Source organism: Ictalurus furcatus, chromosome 12, assembly GCF_023375685.1.
Source record: "Ictalurus furcatus strain D&B chromosome 12, Billie_1.0, whole genome shotgun sequence".
In the NCBI taxonomy this organism is placed as follows: domain Eukaryota; kingdom Metazoa; phylum Chordata; class Actinopteri; order Siluriformes; family Ictaluridae; genus Ictalurus; species Ictalurus furcatus.
The window spans coordinates 13,178,062-13,191,165 of NC_071266.1; the positions used below are offsets into that span (position 1 = coordinate 13,178,062).

The window sequence follows — 13,104 nt, forward strand, 5'->3', positions numbered from 1 at the left end:
AGTTGGGACAGTATGGAAAACGCAACAAAACAAACAAAAAGAGTTTTTTTGAAAATTCGGTTAAGCCTGTACTATACTGAAAACACATTATTAACACATTATTTGATGTTTTACTTTGTGAATTTAATTATTTTTGAAAATATACACTCATTTAAAATCTGATGACTGCAACACACTCCAAAAAAGTTGGGACAGTCAACTGTTTACCACTGTGTAACCTCACCGTTTCTCTTAATAACACTTATTGAGAGTTTGGGTGCTGAAGACACCAGTTGGTTAAGTTTAGCAACTGGAATTTTCCCCCATTCATCCATTATGCATTTCTTCAGCAACTGTACGGGGCCTTCATTGCCTTCATTGCCTTATTTTGCACTTCATAATGCACCACATATTCTCAATCGGAGACAGGTCAGGCCTGCAGGCAGGCCATGCGAACACCCGCACTCTCTGCTTACGCAGCCATGCGCTTGTAATCCAGGTAGAATGTGGTTTGGTGTCCTGCTCTGGATGGCAAGATATGCTGCTCCAAAATGTGTACATATCTTTCTGCATTAATGGTGCCCTCAAAGATGTGCAAGTCACCCATGCCATGGGCACTGACACACCCCCATACCATGACAGAGGCTGGCTTTTGGACCTGACTCTGATAACAGCTTGGATGGTCCTTTTCCTCTTTGGCCTGGAGAACACAACGGCTGTTTTGTCCAAAAACTATTTGAAATGTTGACTTGTCGGACCACAAACACGATTCCACTGTGCTACTGTCCATCTCAGATGAGACCGAGCCCAGAGAAGTCGGCGATGCTTCTGGACAGTGTTGATGTATGGCTTCTGCTTTGCATAGTAAAGCCTTAACTTGCATCTGTGGATGCAGCGGCGAATGGTGTTGACTGACAAAGGTTTATCAAAGTATTCCCGAGCCCATGTCAGGATATCCATTACAGACTCCTGAAAGGATCCAGAAAGGATCACCTGCTGAATCATTTTCCTGTATCAGTTCCAGATTTGATTCACTCCTGAAAGGATTTACTCTTACTTCTAGAATAAATGTTCACTAAAGTGAGCTAGAGTTACAACACTGTCATTGGAGTCAATTAGCTAAAAATTAAATCACTACTTGCCTAATCGCCCATAAATAAGACCCTAATGGGGCAGTTTATTATGTTGTAAGATTGTAATTGTAACAATTATTCGAAATATTGCCATGTAAAGTGCCATAGATGTCATTAATTTCTTAATTGCACTTTCTTCTGGCCCGGAATTAGTCCCACCCCCTGCAGTAACAGATCCGCCTCTTTACCTTAAAAGGAAACTCATGAAGTAAAAGTAGTTTCAGCAGACAGAATGAAGTCATCAGTGTTTTATCACTAAACATTACATACTGCTGCTTCGAATACAGATAACTAGCTCACTATAAAATAAAACAAAATAAAATTAAATACATTAAAAACATTAAATAATGTGAGAGGCGTTGCTGCAGCATTTGTTTATCAAATGATCTAATACATAAGGAGAATATTTACAGAGCTGTACACTTATATTTAAACATGTATTATTATGTAAATCAGTGGGATCTGACACAGTCGCCTACACTGCACTGCCACCTCACCAGGTCAAAGGTCATCAAATTTATTTACTAGTGAGCTGTGTTTGTTGGAGGAATTAGGAAATAAAAGACAGCTCTCGTGTACATTTCCTTATTGGGTAAAATCCCACAGAGAAAAGAACGAGTGCATGAGGAGGAGGAGGAGGAGAGATTCAGCGTCTCTGGAGGTGTCGGCTTTCTCAGTCTCCGCAATGAAAGAGAGATTAAATGCCAAAGGCGTGTCAACACATGATCACACACCTGAGTCAGACAGAGAGAGAGAGAGAGAGAGAGAGAGAGAGGGGAGAACAGGACTGCATTCCAATCCTGTATTCAACATTTTCACTTCTCCTCTAGTCAACTTCCCATAGTCTACTTCCCCCATCCACTTCTCCCCTCGTCAACTTCCCCTCATCCATTTCCCCCTTTTCCACTTTCCCCTCGTCCACTTCCCCTTTCCCACTTCTCCCCTCGTCCACTTCCCCTCATCCATTTCCCCCTTTTCCACTTTCTCCTCGTCCACTTCCCCTTGCCCACTTCTCTCTCGTCCACTTCCCCTCATCCATTTCTCCCCTTGTCCACTTCTCCTTGTCCATTTCTTCCTCGTCCACTTCCCCTTGTCCACGTTCCCCTGTCCACTTCTCCCCTCGTCCATTTCTCCCCTCGTCCACTTCTTCCTCATCCACTTCCCTTTGTACACTTCACCCCTAGTCCATTTTCCCCCTCGTCCACTTCTTCCTCATCCACTCATCCTTGTCCATTTCCCCATTTCCATTTCTCCCCTCATTCACTTCTCCCCTTGTCCACTTCTCCCCTCGTCCTGACACAGTTTCCTTTTTCAAAATGGCAGATGAAGCTGTTTTTCATGATTTATCATGCTAGATATCTAACAAAACAGTTACTCATCACCTTAGCCACTATAATTAGCACACTAGCTACATATAAAGATGGGCATTTAGCAAGTCGGCTAGTTATAAGCTAGTTAGCAAACCTATAAGGATGTAGAGAGTGTGAAGGACACTGAGTGTGTAAGAATTACATGATATTTTACTAAAAATATTTTATTTCCATTGTAAATATAGCAGTGACTTATAAAAGCAAGTGTAAGTGTTAAGTGCAAATGAGTGAAAGTTGTAAATGTTAAGAGGAGATGATATCGCTATGGTTACCAAATAAACTAAAACATTTAATGAACACTTGCAACAACACAACTAGACAATTCTTTTTATCTATCTGCGCATTGCTAATGAACCCTCATATAAAGCTTCCTGTTTTCTGGTGTTTTTAATAAGTTTATCAGCACTTTGGTGATTATAAAGATCCAGCTTGCTCGTGCAAATAAAGATCTGGTTCCGTATAAAGCTGTGGATGAGAGACTAATACTACTAAATGGTGACAGTTACCTTTTAATATTTAAACATTAACGATTCATTTAAGACAATAAATAAGAATTTGGAGTTAAGTTTTATTTAGATTCATATTAACACTTTTAACTACAGCCATAGAATTTGACACAGGAAGAATAGACACTGTGTCTAATCATCTATAAATATTCATACACTCATCATCGACCTTTTCTCTAACAATTAATCCACATTATCTGGTCACTACTCAGACCAGAGAGGGGAAATAAAAGGAAAAAATTTGGCTAAATAATTTACATTAATGTGTGTGACTGGAAAAACATTGCTCGTTCATGTTTAAAAAACTGATAAAACTGTCACTTGAATGGAACAATGCACTGCAGTAGGTCAGTGTCTGAAAGATAAAAACTGGGGAACAAAAACACAAAAACAATAGATTCGTTTCCACTTCTGTGGAAATGAAGTTCCTTATGGAGAGGGGCATGGCTTGTACACGGGGTGTGGTCTGTGCATGGGGGCTTGGTCTGGTGCATGTGCATGGCTGTGTTTGGAGCTGTGTTACTGAACTCAGTGGTGAAATGTCAGCTGTGTTCAGTCATGTTTCTGCTGAATTAACAGAGTACTAGCTCCAATAATGTTTTCACGGTCATTACTCACACATTGCATCAGAAACATGACTAATATACGTGCACCGACAAAAGTTTGTGCACCCCTGACCATCACACCTATATGTACACGTTGAACATCCCATTCCCTTGAGAAGCTGCTTTTAAAGGTGCTCTTTAAAATAAAGTTTATTATTATTATTATTATTATTATTATTATTATTGACCATCACACCTATATGTACATGTTGAACATCCCATTCCTTTGAGAAGCTGCATTTAAAGGCGCTCTATAAAATAAATTTTATTATTATTATTATTATTATTATTATTATTATTATTATTATTATTCCAGATTTATTTTCCATTAGCTGTTATAATAAGCTTCACTCTTCCGGGAAGGCTTTCCACTAGATTTTGGGGCGTGGCTGTGGGGATTTGTGTCGGTCAGGCACTGATGTTGGGTGAGGAGGCCACTAGGGGGCATTATTACTATTATTATTAATAGTAGTAGTAGTAGTATTGATATAAAACCACCAAAACATTGCCACACTGTGTAGAATTTATTTATTTTATTTACAAAAAGATAGACTGTAGCTACATCATACACCATCGACATAAAAATATTAACACCATGTAAACTGAACACAATAATGAAATGCAAAATTTCCACATGTGGCACATCGCAGTGTTATATTAAAAATGAACAATATTAAAATATATAAATATACAACAAACAATTAGTGAGGTGAAAGACCTACATTACACAATATAAATACACAATTATAAAACTGCTGCTAAGTTTGAATATAAATATAGTTATATTCTTGTCAAAGCCATGTATCACTGTGTTAAATGTTAAATAAGGATGGAGTGAGTTTTCATTCCTAACAGTGTCAGATTTTACAGTTTTGCATTTTACAGATTTTGCTCTTTACATTAGTCTATTCTAATCATATATATATATATATATATATATATATATATATATATATATATATAATATATATATATATATATATATATATATATATATATATATATATATATATATATATATATTCAAATTATTATTATTTTTTTTTTTGGCCTCTAACAGCACTGCGATGTTACACCAGCTGTGCAGTTGTTATGTACACTTTATTACTTATTTAATTCTACTTGTTATTTCATGTTTTTAAAGTCAGTTTTATTTTTACTTTTATAATAAATAAAATAAAAATTTACATGTTTCCATGTTCACATTTTAATATACTTTACTTTTTATTTTAGTTTAAGTAGTAATTTAATTTGTTTTTAATTTAACCTTAATTTTATTCTGTGATATACACAGTGTATTTATAGGCCTGAGATTTATTTAGTATAACAAGAATTTTTTAAATTTTTGTTTTAATATCAATAACACATCATGACAAGTGCAGTATGTCTTCTACTTGACATTTGATATAAAGTGATTTTTTAGTCTAGGTTTATGTAATGATTAAATAAATAATTAATACAAACAAAAAACAATATTTTTAGGATTAACACTTATTCTCTACAAAAAATAAATTATTTCTTACACATTTTATACTATTTCAATGTACAATAATAGTAATGAATTAATCATTCTTATATTAATAATTTTTTTAAATGTAATTTAGATTTTTATGCATTTTATTCAGTATCTAAAAATGTGTTCTCTTTATTAGTCTTAATTCATTAATTTTAGCTGTAATGAAAATAATGTTAATTTATTAGTTGTGCTTTTAATTATCCATAAAAACTTTTAACAGCATAGTTTATGATGATGCAACAAACAGAGAGTCACTTTTAGAGGGGTCAAAGGTCACTGTAACAGAAGTACACATATATATATACAGGATATACAGGAAAAAGAATATATATATATATATATATATATATATATATATATATATATATATATATATATATATATATTTGAAAATCCAATCATGCATTTATTTATTTTTCACACCAAATTGTTGAGGCCCCCTGGGCGCCCCCTGGCGGCCCCCACTTTGAAAACCACTGCACTGAATCACTAAATCACTTTTAGTGCACTAGTGTGTCCACTTGGTGAGACTCAGTGAGATAAAGTGCACTTTTGACTGTCTGATTTTAAAGGGTCGTGTTAGAGGGGCATCCTGTTGTAATCATTAATGATATGCATGAATATGATATGAGGAGGCGGGGTTGGGCGGGGCTATGTACAGGTAGAGTAATAAGTGGGTGGAGGTTTACACTGCGCTGGTAAGGGGACGACGGGATTGGACGAGAACATCAGGAGGGGCGGAGAGTAAATAACGCTGATCATCATGTGACACCTGAGAACGAAGCGCCTGAAACCTACAGAGAGAGACACAGAGAGTAAGACAGGCAGAGAGACAGAGAGAGACAGGGAGTGAGACAGGCAGAGCGAGAGAGAGAGAGAGACAGAGAGAGATACACAGTGAGAGAGAAAGATAGAGAGACAGAGTGAGAGGGAGACAGAGAGAGATACAGAGTGAGAGAGAGACAGAGAGAGATACAGATTGAGAGAGAGAGACAAAGAGAGAGACAGTGAGAGAGAGACAGAGAGAGAGAGACAGAATGAGAGAGAAAGAGATGTTATAGCATGTTTAAATCATTTATCTTACAGGTTGAAATATCAAACAGCGGGAAGAAAAATAAGTTCAGCAAGATGACAGGAAACAGCTAAAATATTGGCTGACTTCAATGATCATGTCACTTCAATATGGACATGGCAGAAGAGGGCGGGGTGGGGTGTTAGTGTATCTGTCTGTTAGTGTGATTTATCACATTTCATGCCTTTTACATTTCCATTAAAGAACACCTATTATGTTTTTTCAGATATTACCTTTCATGTAGTGTGTTATATAGCTGTTTGTGAATGTAAAAAGTCTGCAAAGTTTCAAAAATCAAAAGTGCACGACAAATGGAGTTATTGACTCCCAATAGAAAGACCCGATTCTGAACAGCCGCAACAAGGTGTCAGTAACTCCAGACTTACTTCCTGTACTATATTGGTAACACTGGTCTTCACTGGCTCCTTGCGAACAACGTGTACTTTGACCCGCCCTCAAACATTACAGTTGAGGTTGCGTCCTGAAAGAGTTAGGTTCATGTCTAGAAGACGTTGTTTTCTTCACTGCAAAAGCAAAACCACTTTGCATGGACTCCCAAAGGATGAGGATGTAAAGTGTCAGTTGTTAGAATTCATTTGAAAAAGATACCACAGCAGTTCAACTCCGACCTTCGTTTGTGTTCCCATCATTTCACTGATGACTGCTTCTCAAATCTAGCTGAAGTCAGCAGGGTTATGAAGTCAACGATTAATTATTTATTTTCTACCGAGTGTTCCAAATGCGTGGTTTTGTGTTGTACACGTGTACAGCCAGTGCACAGCTGTTAGCCTGTTAGCTCTTAGCCTCTGCTGACCGGCTAACTTACGTTATTGCCAAACTACACATCAATTTTCCACTGAGAAACATCCTGTTCTCATCGTGCTTGCGATGATGATTCAGGTTTATCTTTCGATGCGTCATTATCGGAGTCGGGCTGAAATTGGTAAGGTAAAACTGACATTATTACGGATATGGTAAACTCAGTTACGGTAGAGGGGGTTTCCTTTCTGAAACGCGCTGTAAGCGGTAGGCCAATCACAACAGACAGGGCCATCTGACCAATCAGAGCAGGGTAGGCTCTCTGAAAGGAGGCGTTTAGAGTGAACAGATCTTTGAACGAGTCGTTTGTGACACTAGGAATAAAGGTAATGCTGCAATGTAAATTATGAGAAAGTGAAAGTGTGTTTTGACCTTGGATGCATGTATGAGATCTCTAAAACAAATTAGGCATGTTTCAAAACCATAATAGGTACACATTAAATTACAATAGCACTACATTCACTGGGGGTGTGACACTCAGTCCCTCACACACTACACTCACCTCCACCCGCACTACACTCAGCCCCTCCCACACTACACATAGCCCCTCCCACACCACACTCAGCCCCTCCCACAATACACTCAGCCCCAGCCACACTACACTCAGCCCCACCCATACTGCACTTAGTTGTGCCCACACTTAACTAAGCCCCACCCACACTTCACTCAGACCCACCTACAATACACTCAGCCCACACACACAACACTCAACCCCACCCACACTATACTCAGCCCTGCCTACACTACACTCACCCCACTCACATAACACTAACCCCCCCCACACTATACTCAGCCCTGCCCACACTACACTCATCCCACTCACACAATACTCGATCCCACCAACAGTTGTCACTCCCAGCAAAACACTCACCCTCACCCTCATCGATCGGCACTACACTCACCCCCCCCCCAACCACCCAACACACAAACACTATACTCACCCCTACACTACACTCACCCCCACCCACACTACACCCCCTTACCTGAAGGTCACTTAACTTTTCGAGTGGACTCTCTACACTGGGCATGGTGATGGGGGGCAATTCAGATGGAGGTGGAGGTGGAGGTGGAGGTGGAGGGGGTGGGACAGGTAGAGATGCAGGGGGCAACTTCTGTTGGAAATTATTAATCACACATGTCACCTGCAGAGAGAGAGAGAGAGAGAAAAGCAGAAACACGGCTTATCAACATTTCTAACAATGTGCTGATCTATAGGTAATAATTAAAACACTACAGTGAAAGCAGCCGAGCTGTTTCCTCACCAGAAACATTGCAATAGCGCCCCCTGTGACAAAACCTGCCAGAATATCAGACCAGTGGTTCCGGTACTCTGCCACTCTGACCACGCCCACCATGACAGCTAATGAGATGACAGCAAGGCTCAGAGTGGGTGTGGCTAAACGTGTACCTTTAGTCTTACACGCCAAGGTGATGTACATCTGTGGAAATAATTTACACACAGAGGGAAACACCTGAATACCATCTTGTGTAACATTTCAACAAGTGACACACAGTGACACAGTATTCTCTTCAATTACCGCCATAGGAACCACTCTCTTCTCACGTCTGTACATGTTCATGATGTGAAGCAATGCGATGATGTTTGTGCTTTTCTTATATTATGGGCCTTACTGGGCCTCAAGTCGGTTTTCCCTCTTTAGCCTTACTACCATGCATTTAGCTAGTAACTCACCTGGTCCTGTATGTCTCAGGACTTGAGATGAATGCTGAATTTTTTTTAAATTAAAACCCCAATTCCAAAAAAGTTGGGATGTTGTGTAAAATGTAAATAAATGTAAATAAAATCAGAATGCAATGATTTGCAAATCGCATGAACCCATATGTTATCCACAATATAACATAGAAAACATATCAAATGTGTAAACTGAGGAAATGTATCATTTTAAGTAATTTTGAATTTGATGGCCGCAACACATATCAAAAAAGTTCGGACAGGGGCAATAAAAAGCTGGAAAAGTAAGTGTTACATACAGGTTCATGAGACTGATTCATGAGATTTTTATTTACATTTATTTACATTTTACACAGTGTCCCAACTTTTTTGAAATTGGGGTTTTACCTCAGTGCTGGTGATTCACTTGCTCTACGTCATTTTTCTTCACTTCACATTAAGAAGCATGTAGAACAGTGGTGCTAATGTCTACACAAGTTGAATCTGGCCCAAACAATAAACCTAAACAGCTATATTAACAATTGGGATGGCAAGAAGTTGAGTGTTTCTGTCCACCTTGTGCAGAATCTCCTCAGGTGAGTCCACCCTTGACTGGCCATACTGACTAGCAGTTCATCAGCTGAGGCTGTGCAAAGGTGCGGTGAAGGTACTGTCAAGACAGCTTATATGTCAAGGGTAGAGGAGTCTGCACCTAGAGCTGGTAGCCCATATCTGGGAGTGGGTTGGTGAAGCACATGTTGTGGTTCTTCCTGGAGGAGTCAGACAGCTCACTGGGCCAGAATGCTCTGGCTCCCGACTGGACTCACCACATGTTATTCGTCTTTCCTCCTCTGCAGGGCACCTGGTCACCTATATCTATGAGTTTGGCCCCTTGGATGGAATTGAAAACTTGATAATGCATCATTAAAGTACATCATTATCTGCTGGTCCTGTTGCATTTTCTGGGATTTTGGCCTTTCTCCAGAGATTCCAGACTAATCCCCATAAAAGTAATCACCGTAAAAGTGTATGTGGCAGCCATCTCAGCTCAGCATGGAGAGCAAGACACCGCTATCCATCCACCATGGTTCCCTAGTATTGCTCCTCCCAGTGGTGTGAATATGGCAGTTACCTCTGCATCCCTTTCAGGGCAGTTTCAAGGTGATATCCTTCTAACATTTTTGGCATACTCTATTGCAGTTGTCACCAACCCTGTTCCTGGAGATCTACCTTCCTGAAAACTTTAGCTCCAACTATAATGGTGCCCACCTGACCATCTAATCATTGCCTTAAGAAGTTCTTAAGACTAAAACAGGTGTGTTAGATTTTGGTTGGAGATGAAACCTGCAGGAAGGTAGATCTCAAGGAACAGGGTTGGTGCCCACTGCTTTAGTGGGTAGATGCTGTAAACTAGAACTCAACTTACTGAAGTAACTGTGGTTCTACAAACCTTGGATAACTGCCAGCGCTCCAAGGATCAGCAAGAAGGTTCTAAGGAATAATTAATGTATGACAGTGGTACTTAAAGTGAATACTGCATCGTACATCAGTATGTGACCTTGCAGGAAGATTTTGACATACACACACACACACACACACACACAACCTGGTAATAAGGTGTGTTGGTGTGTATTTTTACAGTAAACGTAGTGGTGCATTGTGGGTAATGTCTCACAGCAGTGTACACGGCACAGTAGGTGCTCAGTGCAGTGTCTTTAGAAGGGAAGGACTTGCGGGCGGAGTTGATGATGGAGGGATTCCCACGACACGCCCTCTTCTCACTGATGTACTGCAGAGGAGACCGGCAGCCCAGCGCCGTGTAGTTTGGACGACACACAGACAGGAAGTGAGGTGTTTGACTTCCTGTCACCACCTGACCCGCGTTGGCGAAGATGGTGGTGACAAAGAGGCCAAAGGAGTAAATGCCTAAATGGATGGATGAAAGGGAAGAAGGGAGGGAAGGAGTACATACCAATCAGAAGGATGGATGATGTCGTCTCATTAATATGTAGATGCAGTGTGTTTGTTTGTTTTTACCCAGGAATCGGACGATGCGGCGCAGCATGGGGCTGAAATAACAACAGTCTGCAGTGACAATGGTTTTCTCCTGAGGAGACTCAGGCTTCGAGAAAAACGCCGCCAACTCACCGATCAGGATCTGCAGGAGGAAACATGTTAAACATGCATAAATTCAATATGGGCTCTGTCCTAAATACTAGAACTAGGATGTAGCTCAGTGTGAGAATTTATTTAGCAAGCTATTCTCTTATGCTAAGTCTTAGCTAGTCCATTAACTAGCAAACAGAAAAAACACACAAGTAACACATTCCGGATCCACTGCTGGTTTCAGACTAATCTAAAATACTCCTTATTTAAATGCTAATAAAAGGTTAGAATGATTTTATTTTTTGTTTGCACACCAATGAAAAATATATCAAGTTGGTCTCACCGTGATGGTGGGAATGGCAGTGACGAGTGAGTAGACGAGTGCGGGTGGAGCTCGACTGGACTCCTCGGGACCGAGGTATGGGCGAGAGAATGTCCGGTCGAAGCAGAAGAAGCCTCGCAGATGGACGGGGAATGTGTCAGTGTACTCAAAATAATACGCCAACAACACCACGGCTGACATGATAACCAACTGCACATACCACATCACACACACACACACACACACACACACACACACACACAAACACACACAGAATCAGAGTGATGGGGGTAAAACAGAGAGACAGAGAGAGTGAGGAAGACATGGCTGTTAAAGTGCAACAGAGAAGTGTGTCTGATGAACAGAGAGAGAGAGAAAGAGAGAGAGAGAGAGAGAGAGAGAGAGAGAGAGAGAGACACCGAGAGCTGACCTCCACCTGCTGTTATTTCTTGTGACCTGCTTTTCTGCTTAGCATAGTTTTACACACACACACACACACACACACACACACAGAGCAGATGGTAACAAAGTCGAAATGAAAGTCAAACACTTTTTGAGAGAGAGAGGGAAATGAGGGAAGCAGAAAAAATGGAGATGAACTAATTCGTGGGTTTCAATTCAGGTGGTTTAGATGGAAAGACAATTGGATAAATGGATGGATGGACAGGCAGATGGATGGGTGGACAGGTTCCTCAGGGGGTTCTTTGGGGTTGGTTGGTTCTATCTTTCTAAAGAGGTTCTCCTTGGAACCTTTCCTGAAACTCATTGTTGTTGAACCTTTAATGGTTCCCACTAATATACAAGCTTAAGAACACTTTCAGGTTCTAGATTTAACTTTTTTCAGTGTGACATGAATCATGCTATTCGGCTGTGGTTCAGGTGCTAGAGCAGGTTGTCCACTAATCGTAGGGTTGGCGGTTCAATGCCCACATGACTCCACATATCGAACTGTCCTTGGGCAAGAAACTGAACCCCAAGTTGCTCCCGATGGCAATTTAGTGCCTTGCGTGGCAGCTCTGCTACCATTGGTGTGTGAGTGTGTGTGTGAATGGGTGAATGAAACACAGTGTAAAGCGCTTTGGAACCACTGAAGTTAAAAAAGCGCTATATAAGTGCAGACCATTATGTAAACACACACACACACACACACAGTTATAGTTCAAAGCCTAATTAAAAAATTAGGTAATACTCTGAATAAAGCTGAGTGTAATTTTAATGAAGTGAGGAATATGATAATAAGACGAGTGTACAGTCTGTGAGTGCAGTAGTTCTGCCCTCTGCAGTACTGCAGCTCAGTCTTTAATCTATTCATGCTGAAACTGTTTGTAATCTCAAATATAGACACAGTGAGAAACTTTATATCTTTAATCGACCATTCTTTATTTCAAATAAACCCATTTTACACCACGCTACTGCTGAATTCTGGATTGTGACTGATCAGAAGGTGTTGATTAATTCTCTAGAACAGCAGCTCTGACAGTAGAACAGGTTTATAGTAATGCTTATTAAGTTTAAGAGAGCGAATAAAGAAAGGCTTGTGAGGGAACGGCTGTTTATAGCTGCTATAATGTAAGTGACAACAGGAACACAAAACATTCTATAACATTAAATGTAACTATAAATGGATAAGAAGTATCATGTCATTCTTTTAAAAAGTGAATAATAAATAAGTGTAGAGACCTGACCGAGCCCCAACAGCCTTTAGGGCTGATATTTTTTTAGTGCTTATTGCTAATATTAGGCACCAAAACAAGTGAGTGAACTGCGGGAGCAGGGCCTCAGTAGTGTGCTCTCTCCCCTATCTTGGGCTCAAATATGAAGATGTGAGATTGGAATACAGCCAAGTTCACAGTCTCACAGTCTCAGAGGCAATTTCATCATCAGAGAAGATCAAACACTGAACACAGTGTAGCAGAGGGGAGCTTAAATAGTGCACTTAATGGAGAGAGAGAGAGAGAGAGAGAGAGAGAGAGATCTGTCAGATTACCTCCACAAACAAGAAGC

At 40.1% G+C, this 13,104-nt stretch overlaps 1 protein-coding gene across 1 annotated transcript in view; it reads right to left on the reverse strand.

The window, feature by feature from the left end:
* Window positions 1–5,794: 5,794 nt before the first annotated feature.
* The window catches only part of plppr2b (phospholipid phosphatase related 2b), an 8,698-nt gene continuing 1,388 nt past the window's right edge, over window positions 5,795–13,104 (reverse strand). Inside the window, exons 2-8 of the mRNA XM_053638928.1 lie at window positions 13,088–13,104; window positions 11,122–11,310; window positions 10,710–10,830; window positions 10,348–10,598; window positions 8,263–8,439; window positions 8,000–8,142; window positions 5,795–5,903 (exon numbers count right to left, since the gene is read on the reverse strand). The exon at window positions 13,088–13,104 is cut by the window's right edge and continues 91 nt beyond it. Of these exons, the coding sequence (XP_053494903.1) occupies window positions 5,795–5,903; window positions 8,000–8,142; window positions 8,263–8,439; window positions 10,348–10,598; window positions 10,710–10,830; window positions 11,122–11,310; window positions 13,088–13,104 (1,007 nt within the window). The remainder of the gene's footprint in view (window positions 5,904–7,999; window positions 8,143–8,262; window positions 8,440–10,347; window positions 10,599–10,709; window positions 10,831–11,121; window positions 11,311–13,087) is intronic.